Consider the following 18,852-nt stretch of genomic DNA (forward strand, 5'->3'; position numbering starts at 1 on the left):
CTGTGCCTGTCGTTGTTTCTTCGCCATATGAATGGTGTTTTGCTGTGTGATTGGCTGTGTTGGTCATGTGGTTATTCTCCAACTGGCGATTCAAATCTTCCGCGGGAAGAATGCGTTTATTATAGACGGAGAGAAAGAGGAACAGAAAGGTCCAACTCGGTGGGAAATCTGTCTCCCTTCACCAGGCAAGGAGTTTTTCTATGCAGATCAATGGGTGTCGAATTTTGGTCCCCCCCCCCCAAAAAATGATGACATATTTGCAACGTGAAGTTTATTTGATCGAATAGAAGTTTCGTAATGCTTAATTTGTCACGAATGTACTGATATAAGTAGGACGGGTGACATCCCGGCAACTTAGAGAAGAAACACTTGATATATATTCATGTAAGAGACTCGTAGTAAAGCGTCTCTCTCCGTTGAATACAGGCGGCTGAAGTCAACACTCATTTCATATTCTAAAATGCATATCATTGGCTACCTGTCATGACTACGCTGCTGTCATGAATTTGATTGGTTCTTTGACGAGTACGTCATGGAAATGACATCCCTTCCCATTTTCATGCTGAAAAGTCTCAACGGAATCCTTGGGACCTCCTAACTCTTACGTCACCCCATTGAAGGTGACATTTAAAACGGTTAAGGTAAAGGTTATGATTAAAGGTTAGAGTTATGGTTAATGTTAGCGTAAGGGTTATTGTACGGACGTCCCAATGATCCCGAATAGCACAAGCGATGTTCCAGCCAGACAACCTCGCAGAAAGGGAAACGCCTCTGGACGAGCAGAATGTAACGACGTCTCTGATTGGACGTGCAGGATGTAACGACGTCTCTGATTTGCCGAAAGCATTGGCGCTTGTGAGCATCTATTTTGAACGTAAATACAGTCAGCTGCATTTACTTCCTGAGTGGGGCCTGTCAGGGAGAGGACACAGCTGTGCAGCTCTCTGACAGAATATAAAGTCTGTACTTTTAAGCCAAGATGCTGTTCTAAATTGTGGTTTTCCAAGACGGGGTCTGCAAACAGCTTGCCATGGTTTTGCATTTATTACTCTTCACACTCATTCTGCAAGTTTCCTAATTTGGTTAGCTAGCTTGATTTTTCGGCCTGTGTATATTCACCGATATTTTGGCCTTCTTTAACAGGCATCTAAATTGAATTCCATTCAAGGAACTATCATTGGATTTACCTTGTAAAAATGGAAAACGTTACCAAAGATTTCAGTCCAGTCACCTTGACCAGCAGGCCCGACAGAGTCTCAGGGCTTTCCTCGATGTCGGACATGATGATGGCCTCGCCTTGCATCAACAAGAGTCTCTTCTCTCCTGGACCCACAAATGTACTGTCTCCCGTCACTAATCTGGCCCTAAACATGAACAATCTAGCTGGATTTGGGAGGTAAGAGTGTAATACAATGTATGTTGCTATGCTAGTTAGCTATGTTGTTTTCATCTAACTGCGTGAAAGCTGCACGATAACTACATTTGGGACATAACATCGGGAGTCTATTTGCACTCTGAGTTTTGCATTGTTCTGGTGGTCTGCGACAGAAAGTAACCCTACCACCATATAGCCGGCTTCACCGCAAAAAAAAACGTTTCCTGTCAACAAAGGCATATGTATAATCTCTACGATCCCTACTAGCTTGCTACAGTATTTATCAGGTGTAAAGTGAAGTCCATTGAGATCAAATACACGTCTTAATCCAACTTTTGTCAAAACCGCACAATATTCCTGAGTTAGACAGTGGGCTGGCAAGACATTACTAGACCACACCATTTAACGCCAGATTTCCCACCCCAAATCTACCACGGTCTAATTTACACAGCAGGAATATGGTGCGCTTTGGACGTTTATTTGAAAGGAAGGGACATATTTCACTGTACATCAGTTAAGAGTTTCTAGATATTTTACATATGCCTTTTGTTGAAAGGAAAAACTATTTTTTGGGGGGGGGGGGGGGGGGGGGTGAAACCGGTTATATTGTGGTAGGGTTATTTTATAACCATTAGTCCAAACCCGATCATTGGTCCAACCAGTCTTGCAACTAAACTAGAGTTTCACCCCGTTTCGTTCGCTTCAGTTTAAGAAACGTTTTGCAACAGAATCGGCATAATGAATATTCCCCAGCTAGCTTGGTAGTTAGCTAACTATTTCAAGCTAATGGAAATTGCTAGTTTGTCTGGTTGTTAGTAAAGTTAACTGATTATGTAACCCGTTCCTTTACAGCCAACAATGTGACACTCCAAAGCGGAAACAACGTGTGCCCCTCCTGAAGTTTCCGTCCGTCGCCTCTGACTGCTCCTCTGATGCAGGTACGACAAAATGTTTCACCCCAATATGTGTCAATATAATGTTGGCAATAGGAACTTGGCTTGCTATTTTAAAAGGTCAAAAAAAATTTTTTTAACGAGGTGTGTAGCCCTTATATTTTGTCATTTCCTGTTTTTTAAATTCTGCTCTTTTCAGTTGTGCAGTTTGACCACCTTGAATAAATGTGTAGGATATGTTCCTTTTTGACCAGTACAGGATACACATTTTTAGTTATTAACAGGAGAGGAAAAAAGCCAAAATGTACATGATTAAATATTCTCTCCTGTGTCACCTTGTAGACCTGCGGGGTGAATGTGTTCTGATTTGAACTAGTCAACGGTTTACGATCAGATGAACTGTTGAGGTGTTTCTACATGTTCTTCCAGGTCTTGGTATGGATTCCCCCAGCCCCATGGACCCCATCCATGTTGAGGAGACGTAAGCAATTGTCCTCTTGTCTGGCCCAATCTATCTCTCTGTTCTAGCAATGCTTACCCTCCCTTCCTCCGTACCATCCCTCCTCCTCTTCCTCATCCCGATGGAACACGGTTAGTGTCACCAGCTCAGCTGTGCTCTGGGATTAGGTGTTACTAAAGCAGATTAACAGACAAGATGCTCTTATACTACAGAACTTTCCCTAGTAAAAGGATGGGCTCATTGGAGATGTTAAACACCACTGGGATGTCAGTCCTAAGTCATTTATCACCCTAGTAAAAGGATGGGCTCGTTGGAGATGTTGAACACCACTGGGATGTCAGTCCTAAGTCATTTATCACCCTAGTAAAAGGATGGGCTCATGGGAGATGTTGAACACCACTGGGATGTTAGTCCTAAGTCATTTATCACCCTAGTAACAGGATGGGCTCATGGGAGATGTTGAACACCACTGGGATGTCAGTCCTAAGTCATTTATCACCCTAGTAACAGGATGGGCTCGTTGGAGATGTTGAACCAATGATTAGTCAGATGCACCAATCCTCTTGCTCGGATATAGAAGCAAACAGTTACAGTGGTGTTAACGGATGATATTTATACCTGACTCTTTTCTTATAGAATTGTTATACAGTTTCTAAAATGTTAATTAATTATTGTGGAAGGCATTATCTCCTAGCAGTGGGCTTTAGAGGAACAATGGGAAAGTCATTCTGCTTTGGAAGTTGATAAACTTGTAACCCCACTTTTGAGAAAAGGGCCCTTGAATGTTTTGGTACTACTACTGGAGAGCTCTTCTTTGTCTCCACCCATTCAGCATTATTTATACCGTCTTAACCCTTAAAGAGATGGGTGGGGATAACATGTGAGGCCATGTGCTAAACAGAGTGAGTAGTGTAGTAAACAACCAAATATTTCAAGACTAAAAGTGGTGAAAGTAGTAGCCTACGATAAGGAAAAACTCCAGGTTAAAATACACTAATCTAGTCTTTGGCCTGGATCCTAATCTGACTTTGTTGCAGGTCATGTTCTTCACATTACCGTCTCTGGTAAACGCACACTATATCAAATAAAATCTGTTTATTTGTCACATACACAGGATACAGAAGGTGTAAACGGTACAGTGAAGCGGTTATTTGCATAGTAGCTAATTCTACGTCTCTTTTATTCTTGTATAGCAATGAAAATGGTTTTCGGATTCGACTAATATTACTACACAGATCATACAAGTAACGCTAGCTAGCGAGCCAGCAAGCTAACGTTCGCTAGCTAGGTAACAGTACGCTTTAACTTGCAATGAAAATGACTTTCTGACGAAATTAGAAACGTATAATGTCTGAAAATGTAGCTAGACTCTTACCCGTTACACATGGATGAACGCTTCACACTGACTGGAACCATTTAACTCTGTTTTGTTTGTAGCTACATCTTGTTTGGCCAGCGTTGTGTCAAGTCACTCCGGTTCACACTGACTGGAACCATTTAACTCTGTTCTGTTTGTAGCTACATCTTGTTTGGCCAGCGTTGTGTCAAGTCACTCCGGTTCACACTGACTGGAACCATTTAACTCTGTTTTGTTTGTAGCTACATCTTGTTTGGCCAGCGTTGTGTCAAGTCACTCCGGTTCACACTGACTGGAACCATTTAACTCCATTCTGTTTGTAGCTACATCTTGTTTGACCAGCGTTGTGTCAAGTCACTCCGGTTCACACTGACTGTGGTGTGTGCAGAAAGGAGCCCATCACTTTTTCCTACTGATCTGTCGATGGCGCCTGCTTAAATTCAGGGCATCGATGTTGTTGAGACAAGTAGCAACATTTTTGTAGTTCTCGATGGCGTTATGTTTAAAAACAGCCGTGGTAGAAAGCATTACCGACACATACTGAGCATCTCACGTTATAGACAGAAGTATGCTACATGGCAGACCAATCAGAACTCATCTCCCGACATGTCCAGCCCCATCAATTATCTCAGCCAATCATGGCTAGCGGGAAGGTTCCTGACTTTTTCCGTAGCTCCACTCATAATTTAACAATTTTATTTGTTTACAGATGGAACTAAGTGTGTTTTATTAAGGCACATGAAAGTTCACATGTACCAGAAGGCATTTCAAAATGTTTCATGTTTGATAAACATGTCAAATGTTGAAATGCCTCTCCAGTGAGGTAGTGACGTGTGACATAAGCCCAGCTTCCTGAAACAAGTCACTTATGGTAGATTAGCAGACCCCCCCCCCCTGCCTTTCTCCTCTGTCTCTTTCTGTCTGGGTACTCTCCTCTCATCTCCTCGCTGCTTATTTAGCATACAGTTGGGCATTGCTCTGCTGTACAGCGATAAGGAGAGACCACCTCCTGCCCCTCTCTGTACTCTTCTTCATTAGAGGCAGCCAGGGTCTTTGTCTGTCCTGAGAAGGTCATTTAGTTGCAGACCTCTTCTGGCCTGGTTAGTGGCGAAGGCTTCCTGGGTCCTTTTCACTGTGTAGGGCAGGGATCTCAATAAATTGGTCTGTCACTGAATGTAAATGTTTGTCTCTGGCAGGTTTGAGAAGGCCATTCTCCAGTCTGGAAGAGTTGTCAATGAGTAAGTGCTTAGTCCCTAGTGCTCAATGAATTGCTTTTTACGTCTCATTTGACCCTATATTGCTATCTGGGGAGTAGTTTCCTCTTTTCAATGTTCATGATCCAAGCTCCATATTGAGTGACTGGTCCATCCATGTTTACTGACGGTGTAGCTTCTCTTCCCCACTTAAAGTAACATGCCAATCCGAAGAATCAACTCTCTGCCACTGCAGCTGCCAGACTTCAGCCCGGCTCTGAAGGGTCCGTTCCCAGGGAGCCAGAGTCAGCAGCGCCACGGGGCTTTTGGACGGCTCGGCTCAGCCCAGGATACAGCCGCCTCCTCTGAGCACAGCGTTCACGGTGGACAGGGAAACAAGGAGAACCGGGGAAGCTTTGAGTTTAAGAAGCCCACCAAGCCCATGTCACCCTGCCGTATGAGGGCCTTCCATAGTGAAGGGGAGGAGAACAAGGACTTTGCCCCCTGGCCCAAGGACTTTGGCCCAGCACTCGTTGTGGGTAGCACGGACACACACTTACAGACACTCCGACATCATCAATATGTGACAGTGGACCAGCGGTTGGGTTGACTTTCAGACAACATCAAAGTTAACCCTTTCTTGTTTCCTTCCTTTCTTCCTCTAGCTATCTCCGTCTAAACGCCTCGGCTCATTGGATGACAGAAGACCCGTCTTCCCGCATCGCTGCTCCCTTGACGATGACGACGGTTTCCTTGACGTTCTGGATGACCGTGAGGAGGAGTGTGACATGCCCATGGGGATGTCCAACCTGCTGACCGCTCCGCTTGTGAGGGACCGCACCATGCCAGGAGATGACTCGGTATGGTTGTTTAGCCACCGGATGTCTGGTTTTAGTCTGCCTGTCTTTCTTTGAAGAAATCAGAATCAGTCATTTTACTTTTGAGTAATTTTAAAGGTAGTTTACCCCCAAAATCCAGAAATTCCTAAGTGATTCCATACATTGAAACCATTTTAGTGGAGTTTGTCGTCTCTCTCTCCCTGTACGGGTCATGTGACGTTGCTGGATGCAGGCCTCTCTGCTCCTTTGCCTGTGAATTCATGATTCAGAAATCCCCGAAGTGTGAACATTCGTTGTTTTATTGAAATCGTACAGACTAAAGTGCTCTCGGTTTTGAGTGAGGAAACGTGTACTTTTCCACCGAAATCATTAGCCACAGAAGGGGAGATGGGTAAGGACTGGCACAGAAGGGGAGATGGGTAAGGACTGGCACAGAAGGGGAGATGGGTAAGGACTGGCACAGAAGGGGAGATGGGTAAGGACTGGCACAGAAGGGGAGATGGGTAAGGACTGGCACGGAAGGGGAGATGGGTAAGGACTGGCACGGAAGGGGAGATGGGTAAGGACTGGCACGGAAGGGGAGATGGGTAAGGACTGGCACGGAAGGGGAGATGGGTAAGGACTGGCACGGAAGGGGAGATGGGTAAGGACTGGCACGGAAGGGGAGATGGGTAAGGACTGGCACGGAAGGGGAGATGGGTAAGGACTGGCACGGAAGGGGAGATGGGTAAGGACTGGCACGGAAGGGGAGATGGGTAAGGACTGGCACGGAAGGGGAGATGGGTAAGGACTGGCACGGAAGGGGAGATGGGTAAGGACTGGCACGGAAGGGGAGATGGGTAAGGACTGGCACGGAAGGGGAGATGGGTAAGGACTGGCACGGAAGGGGAGATGGGTAAGGACTGGCACGGAAGGGGAGATGGGTAAGGACTGGCACGGAAGGGGAGATGGGTAAGGACTGGCACGGAAGGGGAGATGGGTAAGGACTGGCACGGAAGGGGAGATGGGTAAGGACTGGCACGGAAGGGGAGATGGGTAAGGACTGGCACGGAAGGGGAGATGGGTAAGGACTGGCACGGAAGGGGAGATGGGTAAGGACTGGCACGGAAGGGGAGATGGGTAAGGACTGGCACGGAAGGGGAGATGGGTAAGGACTGGCACGGAAGGGGAGATGGGTAAGGACTGGCACGGAAGGGGAGATGGGTAAGGACTGGCACGGAAGGGGAGATGGGTAAGGACTGGCACGGAAGGGGAGATGGGTAAGGACTGGCACGGAAGGGGAGATGGGTAAGGACTGGCACGGAAGGGGAGATGGGTAAGGACTGGCACGGAAGGGGAGATGGGTAAGGACTGGCACGGAAGGGGAGATGGGTAAGGACTGGCACGGAAGGGGAGATGGGTAAGGACTGGCACGGAAGGGGAGATGGGTAAGGACTGGCACGGAAGGGGAGATGGGTAAGGACTGGCACGGAAGGGGAGATGGGTAAGGACTGGCACGGAAGGGGAGATGGGTAAGGACTGGCACGGACGGGGAGATGGGTAAGGACTGGCACGGACGGGGAGATGGGTAAGGACTGGCACGGACGGGGAGATGGGTAAGGACTGGCACGGACGGGGAGATGGGTAAGGACTGGCACGGACGGGGAGATGGGTAAGGACTGGCACGGACGGGGAGATGGGTAAGGACTGCTACGTAGAACCGTCACCATATGCCCGTTTCTGTAGCTCGGTGACTGGATCTGCAGCACCAGTCTGTTGGTCCAGCTGCAGCACCACTCGGTGTTGAACCAGGGGTGTGTAGGGGCTGTGGTCCAGCTGCTGCTGTGGCTAGAGAGGTGGGGGCCACCTGAAGCTCAATCTGAATACTCAGGATCAAATAAATACGTTCCGTGACACCGTCGGCCATTGGTCATCAGACATTTACAGGTTGTTTTACTTAGTGTATTGCTGTGTTCACTTCCCTGCTGAAAGTCCCCTCATCTGTGAATAAGGGCGTAACGTGACGTTTGTCCGGAGCAACGATTCCCCCGACAGTTGTTACCCATCTCCACTGCTGTGGCAGTCGGCTACATAACATAATAGCAAATGTTTTGGGTGGAAAAGGTTACATTTCCGAACTTAAAACCGATACTACTTTTGACAGAAATGGCTCATTTGGCCGTAAGCGTTCAATAAAACAACTAATTTGTCCACATGTTTGATTTCTGAACCATGAATTCACTGACAACGGAGCAGCGAGGCCTGCATCCAGCAACGTCATGAGTCACGTGACCCTTTTTTACAGCTGTGTCAGTACACTAATACAGGGGGGAGAGGGCAAAGTCCACTAAACTAATTTTCAATGTATGGAGTCACTTGGTAGTTACTGGATTCTGGGTAAACTCCTCCTTTAACTGTAGCTCTTATCCAGAGTAACACCGTCGGTGTTCAACTAGGGTCAGTAGGAACAACTACCCTTACAGCCACTATCAGCACAGTCCGTGCTAGAATGAAAACAGCACGTGGCATCAAACTAACTTAAACTTTGTCCTCTTCCTCAGCCGGTGGTTCGTTGTCGGCCGCGGGGTCTGTTCCGCTCGCCCTCCATGCCAAGCCAGGCGGGCCGCACACCTCTGAAGCGCCCCCAGGACGAGAACACGCCGGTCAAAGTGAAGAGACGACGCAGCCTGGCGGAAACTCATGGCACCACCATGGACCAGGACGACTGCTCTCCCAGCAAGATGGTACGTACCTGCTCACAGTACTTCCTGCTTAATGTCTCCACCCCCTAGTCATCTGGTCCTGGTACTTCCTGCTTAATGTCTCCACCCCCTAGTCAACTGGTCCTGGTACTTCCTGCTTAATGTCTCCACCCCCTAGTCAACTGGTCCTGGTACTTCCTGCTTAATGTCTCCACCCCCTAGTCAACTGGTCCTGGTACTTCCTGCTTAATGTCTCCACCCCCTAGTCAACTGGTCCTGGTACTTCCTGCTTAATGTCTCCACCCCCTAGTCAACTGGTCCTGGTACTTCCTGCTTAATGTCTCCACCCCCTAGTCAACTGGTCCTGGTACTTCCTGCTTAATGTCTCCACCCCCTAGTCAACTGGTCCTGGTACTTCCTGCTTAATGTCTCCACCCCCTAGTCAACTGGTCCTGGTACTTCCTGCTTAATGTCTCCACCCCCTAGTCAACTGGTCCTGGTACTTCCTGCTTAATGTCTCCACCCCCTAGTCAACTGGTCCTGGTACTTCCTGCTTAATGTCTCCACCCCCTAGTCAACTGGTCCTGGTACTTCCTGCTTAATGTCTCCACCCCCTAGTCAACTGGTCCTGGTACTTCCTGCTTAATGTCTCCACCCGTACACAATCGGTGAGGTTTTTTTTTTGGGGGGGGGGGGTCGATTTGAGCAAGGAGAACCACAGAATCACTAATCTTGATCACAAAATGATTTGTTATTTGGAGTGATTTTCTAGATCAGTGGTTTTTGTCTGACTGCAATGTATTAGATCTGTTGAATCACTTAAGGTCCTTCAGAAAGTATTCACACCCCGTGACTTTACACATTTTGTTACAAATTACGATTTAAGGAGATTTCTTTCCCCCATCACTGGCCTACACACAATACCCCATAATGTCAGTGGTATTATGATTTTCCAAATTGTTACAAATTTAATAAATGAAAAGCTGAAGAATTCAACCCCTTTGTTATGGCAAGTCTACAATCAGGAGTAAAAATGTGCTTAACAGGTCACGTAATAAGCTGCATGGACTCACTCTGTGTACAATAATAGTGTTTAACATGATGGTTGAATGACAACCTCATCTCTACCCCAAACATACAATTATCTGTAAGGTCCCTCGATCGAGCAGTGAATTTCAAACACCGATTCAACCACAAAGACTAGGGAGGTTTTCCAATGCCTCGCAAAGGAGGGCACCGATTGGTAGATGAGTAAAAAAAATAGAAAAGCAGACATTGAATATCCCTTTGAGCATGGTGAAGTTATTAATTACACTGTTGATGGTGTATCAATACACCCAGTCACTACAAAGACACAGGCGTCCTTCCTAACTTAGTTGCCGGAGAGGAAATGGCCTCGTTTCACCGTGAGAGGAAATGGCCTCGTTTCACCGTGAGAGGAAATGGCCTCGTTTCACCGTGAGAGGAAATGGCCTCGTTTCACCGTGAGAGGAAATGGCCTCGTTTCACCGTGAGAGGAAATGGCCTCGTTTCACCGTGAGAGGAAATGGCCTCGTTTCACCGTGAGAGGAAATGGCCTCGTTTCACCGTGAGAGGAAATGGCCTCGTTTCACCGTGAGAGGAAATGGCCTCGTTTCACCGTGAGAGGAAATGGCCTCGTTTCACCGTGAGAGGAAATGGCCTCGTTTCACCGTGAGAGGAAATGGCCTCGTTTCACCGTGAGAGGAAATGGCCTCGTTTCACCGTGAGAGGAAATGGCCTCGTTTCACCGTGAGAGGAAACGGCCTCGTTTCACCGCGAGAGGAAATGGTGACTTTTAAACAGAGTTTAATGGCTGTGATACGAGGAAACTGAGGATGGGTCAACAACATTGTAGTTACACCACAATACTAACCTAATTCAGAGTGAAAAGGAGGAAGCCTGTACATAATACATGTTTCTTTTTCTCTAAAATATGCATCCTGATTTGCAACAAGGCACTAAAGTAATACTGCAACAACAAAAAAATTGTGACTCAAATCACTTTGTCCTGAATACAAAGTGTTATGTTTGGGGCAAATCCAATACAACACGTTACTGAGTACAACTTTCCATATTTTCAAGCATGGTGGTGGCTGCATCATGTTATGGGTATGCTTGTGTTACGAACCGGCTCGTAACAAAAAGGGGGAGACAACACGGAAATAAAGAAATAACAAACATATTTATTAAAGTCAACTATATCCAAGTAACAAAGTGAGTGGATGTATAGATAGATGGTGATAATGGTGTTGAGAGGTGCCAAAACAAATTAACACAAAGAAGTACCAAAGTGCCACAACCAAAAACAACAGTTTGTCTGTGTGGAGAGTCTCCTCGATGTATTTATCCCCGGGACACACCCGAGCCACATTTGGCTGATGACCCACCCGGCTTCGCCCACCGACATCCTATTAAGGAAAACGAGCGAAGAGAGAATTCGATAGAGTAGGAGGATCATGACCACCAAGAACCCCGGAACACCACACCAACCAATCAATACTGCTCTGGTAAACCCACTGCCCCAGCCAACCTCGTCCTCTCCAGCCCTCAGCAACCTTTTTTTTAAGAGGAAAGAAAAAAACAAGGACAGCAGGGGACAGAAGACTGGACAAAACAAACAGTGGACGACACGCATTACCTTTTGGGGACAACGCGTATAAGAACGTGTGTCCACCGATCAATCGGACCAGACGCGTTCAGGAACAGGAGAGGAGCGCGTCAGCAATGACATTCAGTCCCCTCTGATGTGCCGCACATCGACATGGAATGCCTATTAAAAACAAACACCATCTCATTATCCTCTGGTTAGGACACATCGTAGACCTCAAGAAGGTGAGAGGGTTATGGTCGGTTCAGACCACAATAGGTACTACTCCCGACCCGACATAGACCTGCTTGCAGCAGGATTGCACCTGCCCCCACGTGACTCGCGTCTACTCGAGGAGCAGCTAGCACCAGAGTTGAGGTAAGCAATCTCTTTGCATCCTCAAAAGCCTGTTGACAAGAGAGAAGACCAGGTGTAAAACCGCCTTAACTTTCAGCAAATCTGTCAGGGGAGCAACTACAGTAGAGAAGTTCCTATAGAAACTACGGTAATAACCAATCATTTCCAAGACATGCATCAGTTTCTATTTTTAGTAGTTGGCGGTGGAAAAGCATCAATAGCTACCACTTTAGCCCGAACAGGACGCACTTCACCCTGCCCAACCACCTCACCAAGGTACGTAACGGTCGCCTGAGCAAACTCGCACTTAGCCAGATTGATACTGAGGTGACCTTCAGCCGGGCGGTCGAACAAGGCTCGAATATGGGACAGATTCTCCTCCCAAATATCTTCATAAACTTTTACATCGTCCAGATAAACAGCGGAGACCGGAGACCGGAGACCGGAGACCGCAGCGCAGACCGGAGACCAGACCGGAGACCAGACCGGAGACAACCCTAATTCATAAGGCGCTGAAAAGGGACGGGTGCTTTACGCCGAAACTCATAACCGAATACTTGTTTTAATATTGTGTTCTATTAGGTTTGTCGGTGTATCAGAAAAGAACTAGAAGAATCAGACCGACCAACTCGTCTCGCCTGTCAGCAGGTAGATGAGCTAGAAGGTTATTCAAAACATCCAGTGACTGAATTTTTCATTCTACCCTGCAGTACGCAGTAGTTGGGACCTGGGACATCTTCACCATGCACAGTCCTAACATGACAAAAAGAAGAACCCAGCAATGTAACCGTACTGGCCAAAAGAACAGGTTTACCGTCCTCTGCGGACTCCCACTCTTCGGCCCCAGAGGAACGTGGGTAATAGGGGTTTTAGCAGATTTACATGGCACAGTTGGTGCATTTTTCTCCGTTCTGGAGTGGCAACTAGATAGTTTTGCTCAGTGTACTGGCGCACCACTGTATATGGACCTTGAAACTTGGCCTGAAAAGGAGAACCAACAATTGGCAGCAGAGCAAGAACCTGGTCACCTGGACTAAAGTGATTGGCTCAGCTCGCCAATCAAATAGTCCTTTCATCCTCCCCTGTGACGATGACAGCTTCTCTTTAGCCATCTCACCAGCGGTGTACAGGCGCCGCTGGACATCACACACAAGATAACAGGGACTGAGGTAGCTTGGGAGACTTCCAGACATCCTGGAGCACCGCTAGAAGCCCACGCAGACTATGTCCGAACACTAGGTCATTTGGATTGAAACCTGTGCTCTCCTGTGAAACCTCCCTGTCGGCAAACAGTAACCATTTCAACCTCTCCCAATCCTTATCCATCTCAGTACAATAAGCTCTCAACAAAGACTTAAGTGTTTGATGGAAACGTTCCAGCGCTCCTAGCCTCTCAAAACAACCACCACGAGACACCCACCTTCTCATCAGGACCTCATCCTGGAGAAAATAGCCATAGGTGACATCTCCCAACTGTTCTACAGGCACAATTTGGTCATGCAACTCTTCTAATGTGGGGTCAGCCCGTTGCGCCTTGATTAGATCGGAGCAGGGTACAGATACCGGGATCATAGGGAAAGTGGTGACATATTTCTTTGTAACTTCGTCGTTAGCCGGCTCAGTGACCAGGTCGCCACGGCTCATGGACCCGCGTCACTGCGCCCTCCGAGAACACCTCTGGGGAAACGCTGCTCGCTCCGAGAACACCTCTGGGGAAACGCTGCTCGCTCCGAGAACACCTCTGGGGAAACGCTGCTCGCTCCGAGAACACCTCTGGGGAAACGCTGCTCGCTCCGAGAACACCTCTGGGGAAACGCTGCTCGCTCCGAGAACACCTCTGGGGAAACGCTGCTCGCTCCGAGAACACCTCTGGGGAAACGCTGCTCGCTCCGAGAACACCTCTGGGGAAACGCTGCTCGCTCCGAGAACACCTCTGGGGAAACGCTGCTCGCTCCGAGAACACCTCTGGGGAAACGCTGCTCGCTCCGAGAACACCTCTGGGGAAACGCTGCTCGCTCCGAGAACACCTCTGGGGAAACGCTGCTCGCTCCGAGAACACCTCTGGGGAAACGCTGCTCGCTCTCATTGTGAATTCCTCCAAACGATGGATTAGTGGAAACCACTAGAGATGGAGACCCGACAGGCCATACCCGCTCACCATCCAAGTTATTCCCAAGGATAACGTTGATACCCTCAATAGGCAACGAAGGAAGCACTCCAACAACCTTTCACCAGTTCACAATACAACATACATTTACGTTTGTGTTGGTTACTACATGATTCCATATGTGTTATTTCATAGTTCTGATGTCTTCACTATTATTCTGTAGAAAATAGTACAAATTAAGAAAACCCCTGGAATGAGTAGGTGTCCATACTTTTAACTGGTACTTTGTCAAGACTTTGTCATAAATGGTTGTCTAGCAATGATCAACACCCCAATATGACAGAGTTTGAAGAGTTTTGAAAAGAATAATGGTCAAATGTCGCCTAATCCAGGGTGTGGAAAGCTCTTGGAGACTTACCCAGAAACACACTCTACTGTAATCACTGCCAGAGGTGACTAACATGTATTGACTCAGGGTGGTTGAATACTTATCTAATCAAGATACACTGAGTGGACAAAACATTAGGAACATCTGCTCTTTCCATGACAGACTGACCAGGTGAATCAAAATCAAATTTTATTGGTCACATACACATGGTTAGCAGATGTTATTGCGAGTGTAGCAAAATGCTTGTCCAGGTAAAAGAATGATCCCTTATTGATGTCACCTATTAAATCCTCTTCAATCGGTGTAGATGAAGAGGGGGAGACGGGTTAAAGAAGGATTTTTAAGCCTTGAGACATGGATTGAGTATGTGTGCCATTCAGAGGGTGAATGGGAAAGACAAAATATGTAAGTGCCTTTGAGCGGGGTATGGTAGTAGGTGCCAGGCGCACCGGTTTGTGTCAAGAACTGCAACGCTGCTGGGTTTTTCACGCTCAACAGTTTCCTGTGTGTGTCAAGAACGGTCCACCACCCAAAGGACATCCAGACAACTTGACACAACTGTGGGAAGCATTGGAGTCAACATGGACCAGCATCCCTGTGGAACGCTTTCAACACCTTGTAGAGTCCATGCCCTGACGAATTGAGGCTGTTCTGAGGGTAAAAGACGGAGCAACTCAATATTAGGAAGGTGTTCCTAATGTTCTGTACACTCAGTGTGGTATTTTACATTACAAATGTACATTTTTTTCTTCTACTTTGTTATTAGAGTCTTTTGTGTAGATCGTTATAAACAAAATAAATGATCAAATCCATTTCAATCCCACTTTGTAACACAATAAAATGTGGATAATGTCTAGGGTTATGAATACAATCTGAAGACTCTGTACAGTACCAACTCCTGCTGTTATTCTACAAGAGACTCTGTACAGTACCAACTCCTGCTGTTATTCTACAAGAGACTCTGTACAGTACCAACTCCTGCTGTTATTCTACATGAGCCCCTGAAATGACCTCTCTCTGTCTGTCTCTCTGTCTCTCTGTCTCTGTCTCTCTGTCTCTCTGTCTCTCTGTCTCTGTCTCTCTCTCTGTCTCTCTGTCTGTCTCTCTGTCTGTCTGTCTGTCTCTCTGTCTGTCTCTCTGTCTCTCTGTCTCTGTCTCTGTCTCTCTCTCTCTCTCTCTGTCTCGTCTGTCTGTCTGTCTCTCTCTGCCTGTCTCTGTCTGTCTCTCTCTGTCTGTCTCCTCTCTCACCATCCAGGTATTTTCTGAGCGCCACGTACAGCGCTCTAAATCGTTCTGTAACCACACCGAGATTGAGAAGCTGCTGGATAAGGAGCTGATTGGAGACTTCACCAAACCCTTCGCCCTGTCTACCGTGGAGGGAAAACACCAGGACCTCAAATACATCACTCCTGAGATGGTGAGGAACAGTCACCCTTTCATTTCTTCACCACGATGGTTTGGCTTGTCCTATCTCTTTACCTGAGATGGTGAGGAACAGTGTTTAGCTGTAGCCCCCCCCACCCCCCAAAAATGAAACATGATAACATTTTACATGGTATCAGCCACAGGTGGTTGGTGACACCTTTTTAATTGGGAGGACGGGCTCGTGGTAATGGCTTGAGTGGAAAAAAAATTGTATTCTTTGGCATTATGGGGTATTGTGTGTAAATTGCTGAGAATTTGTATTTTTTTCAATCCATTTTAGAATAAAGTAACAAAATGTGGAAAAAGTCAAGGGGTCTGAATACTTTCTGAAGGCTCTGTATATGGCTCATCAGGCTTGAGGCTTGAATGTTCATGCTGCTTAAAGCTCTATTCAAACCCTGACGTATTAATATGCTTTAGAATGACATCTAGTCGAGAGGATCTATAACCTGGGACTAACCTGTCTGTTCCTCAGATGGTGTCCGCTCTGAGCGGCCAGCTGGATCATCTATAACCTGGGACTAACCTGTCTGTTCCTCAGATGGTGTCCGCTCTGAGCGGCCAGCTGGATCATCTATAACCTGGGACTAACCTGTCTGTCTGTTCCTCAGATGGTGTCCGCTCTGAGCGGCCAGCTGGATCATCTATAACCTGGGACTAACCTGTCTGTCTGTTCCTCAGATGGTGTCCGCTCTGAGCGGCCAGCTGGATCATCTATAACCTGGGACTAACCTGTCTGTCTGTTCCTCAGATGGTGTCCGCTCTGAGCGGCCAGCTGGATCATCTATAACCTGGGACTAACCTGTCTGTCTGTTCCTCAGATGGTGTCCGCTCTGAGCGGCCAGCTGGATCATCTAGTCGAGAGGATCGTGGTGATTGACTGTCGCTACCCGTATGAGTTTGAGGGGGGCCACATCAAAGGAGCCCTGAACCTCCACCAGGAGGAGCAGGTAGAGGAGTACCTCCTACACACCCCCATCGCCCCTCTCTCCCCTGACCGCAGGGTCCTCCTCGTCTTCCACTGTGAGTTCTCCTCAGAGCGAGGGCCCAGGATGTGTCGTTTCGTACGTGAGCGGGACAGGACGATGAACGAGTACGAGTACCCTAACCTGCACTACCCAGAACTCTACGTCCTCAAGGGAGGCTACCAAGAGTTCTTCCATCACTTCCGGGTAAAACACACTACACAATCATAGATGACTGAAAACGTTTTGATCTTCTAGACATGGAATCAGATTGAAATTATCGTTACCAAGTGATATTTTATTTCTATAACAAAAGACATGCAGTTAAATTGCAGCTTTGGCGGGGGGGCCGCAGCGTTGGCGGGGGGGCCGCAGCGTTGGCGGGGGGGGCCGCAGCGTTGGCGGGGGGGGCCGCAGCGTTGGCGGGGGGGGCCGCAGCGTTGGCGGGGGGGCCGCAGCGTTGGCGGGGGGGCCGCAGCGTTGGCGGGGGGGCCGCAGCGTTGGCGGGGGGGGCCGCAGCGTTGGCGGGGGGGGCCGCAGCGTTGGCGGGGGGGCCGCAGCGTTGGCGGGGGGGGCCGCAGCGTTGGCGGGGGGGGCCGCAGCGTTGGCGGGGGGGGCCGCAGCGTTGGCGGTTACTCACACGTGTTCAACGTATTTGCGTCAATAGTGTCAAAGCAACGGTGTATAAAGTAAAAAATAAAGTTTTTTTTTTAAAGAATAACAACTATAAAATGGTAACCGTCAATATTAGAATTGAATAAATATAAAAGGCTGAAACACGGAGAATATAACTGTCATCCTCACCATTACATCGGTACTACAACTACCATCATTAGTAGTAACTCTTTACTATGCAGACGTTAGTATTCAGTGTCCCTCAGGCTGTGGCAGGATGTTAGTATTCAGTGTCCCTCGGGCTGTGGCAGGACGTTAGTATTCAGTGTCCCTCAGGCTGTGGCAGGACGTTAGTATTCAGTGTCCCTCGGGCTGTGGCAGGACGTTAGTATTCAGTGTCCCTCAGGCTGTGGCAGGACGTTAGTATTCGGTGTCCCTCGGGCTGTGGCAGGACGTTAGTATTCAGTGTCCCTCAGGCTGTGGCAGGACGTTAGTATTCAGTGTCCCTCGGGCTGTGGCAGGACGTTAGTATTCGGTGTCCCTCGGGCTGTGGCAGGACGTTAGTATTCGGTGTCCCTCGGGCTGTGGCAGGACGTTAGTATTCAGTGTCCCTCAGGCTGTGGCAGGACGTTAGTATTCGGTGTCCCTCGGGCTGTGGCAGGACGTTAGTATTCAGTGTCCCTCAGGCTGTGGCAGGACGTTAGTATTCGGTGTCCCTCGGGCTGTGGCAGGACGTTAGTATTCGGTGTCCCTCGGGCTGTGGCAGGACGTTAGTATTCAGTGTCCCTCGGGCTGTGGCAGGACGTTAGTATTCAGTGTCCCTCGGGCTGTGGCAGGACGTTAGTATTCAGTGTCCCTCGGGCTGTGGCAGGACGTTAGTATTCAGTGTCCCTCGGGCTGTGGCAGGACGTTAGTATTCAGTGTCCCTCGGGCTGTGGCAGGACGTTAGTATTCAGTGTCCCTCAGGCTGTGGCAGGACGTTAGTATTCAGTGTCCCTCGGGCTGTGGCAGGACGTTAGTATTCAGTGTCCCTCGGGCTGTGGCAGGACGTTAGTATTCAGTGTCCCTCGGGCTGTGGCAGGACGTTAGTATTCAGTGTCCCTCAGGCTGTGGCAGGACGTTAGTATTCAGGTTTGTCTGTGACGACCGGTCTCTACAGCCAGACTGTCCTCTCTGGGCAGCCAGGTTGGTCTGTGACGACCGGTCTCTGTAGCCAGACTGTCCTCTCTGGGCAGCCAGGTTTGTCTGTGACGACTGGTCTCTGTAGCCAGACTGTCCTCTCTGGGCAGCCAGGTTTGTCACATTTTATTAACACAATAAAATAACGACGAGGCTATATACATGGGGTACAAGTTAGTCAAGTTATTTTGTACATGTAGGTAAGAGTAAAGGGACTATGCATAGATAATAAGTTAAACAATTTACCAGCAATGCTACCAAATACTAATTGAGTGTATGTAAACTTCTGACCTACTGGGAATGTGATGAAAGAAATAAAAGCTGAATTAAATCATTCTCTCTACTATTATTCTGACATTTCACATTCTTAAAATAAAGTGGTGATCCTAACTGACCTAAAACAGGGAATG

The 18,852-nt window shown here is 47.9% G+C and overlaps 1 protein-coding gene across 1 annotated transcript; it reads left to right on the top strand.

The window, feature by feature from the left end:
* Window positions 1–913: 913 nt before the first annotated feature.
* On the top strand, window positions 914–16,957 carry LOC120038953 (M-phase inducer phosphatase 2-like). The gene is made up of 10 exons (XM_038984494.1): window positions 914–1,033; window positions 1,144–1,396; window positions 2,228–2,313; window positions 2,698–2,749; window positions 5,282–5,323; window positions 5,495–5,813; window positions 5,944–6,138; window positions 8,658–8,840; window positions 15,514–15,675; window positions 16,505–16,957. Exons 2-10 carry the CDS (start codon window positions 1,197–1,199, stop codon window positions 16,877–16,879), a joined length of 1,614 nt encoding a protein of 537 aa, XP_038840422.1. The 5' UTR covers window positions 914–1,033; window positions 1,144–1,196; the 3' UTR covers window positions 16,880–16,957.
* Window positions 16,958–18,852: the final 1,895 nt, after the last annotated feature.

This window comes from Salvelinus namaycush, unplaced genomic scaffold (assembly GCF_016432855.1).
Source record: "Salvelinus namaycush isolate Seneca unplaced genomic scaffold, SaNama_1.0 Scaffold2445, whole genome shotgun sequence".
Classification (NCBI taxonomy): Eukaryota; Metazoa; Chordata; class Actinopteri; order Salmoniformes; family Salmonidae; genus Salvelinus; species Salvelinus namaycush.

Excerpts from the sequence above, each read along its gene's own strand:
- LOC120038953 (XM_038984494.1), top strand. The coding sequence starts at position 1,197 with ATGGAAAACGTTACCAAAGATTTCAGTCCAGTCACCTTGACCAGCAGG. Across the intron at positions 5,814-5,943 it reads ACTTTGGCCCAGCACTCGTT|CTATCTCCGTCTAAACGCCT; the intron begins GTGGGTAGCACG and ends TTCTTCCTCTAG. Across the intron at positions 15,676-16,504 it reads AATACATCACTCCTGAGATG|ATGGTGTCCGCTCTGAGCGG; the intron begins GTGAGGAACAGT and ends TCTGTTCCTCAG.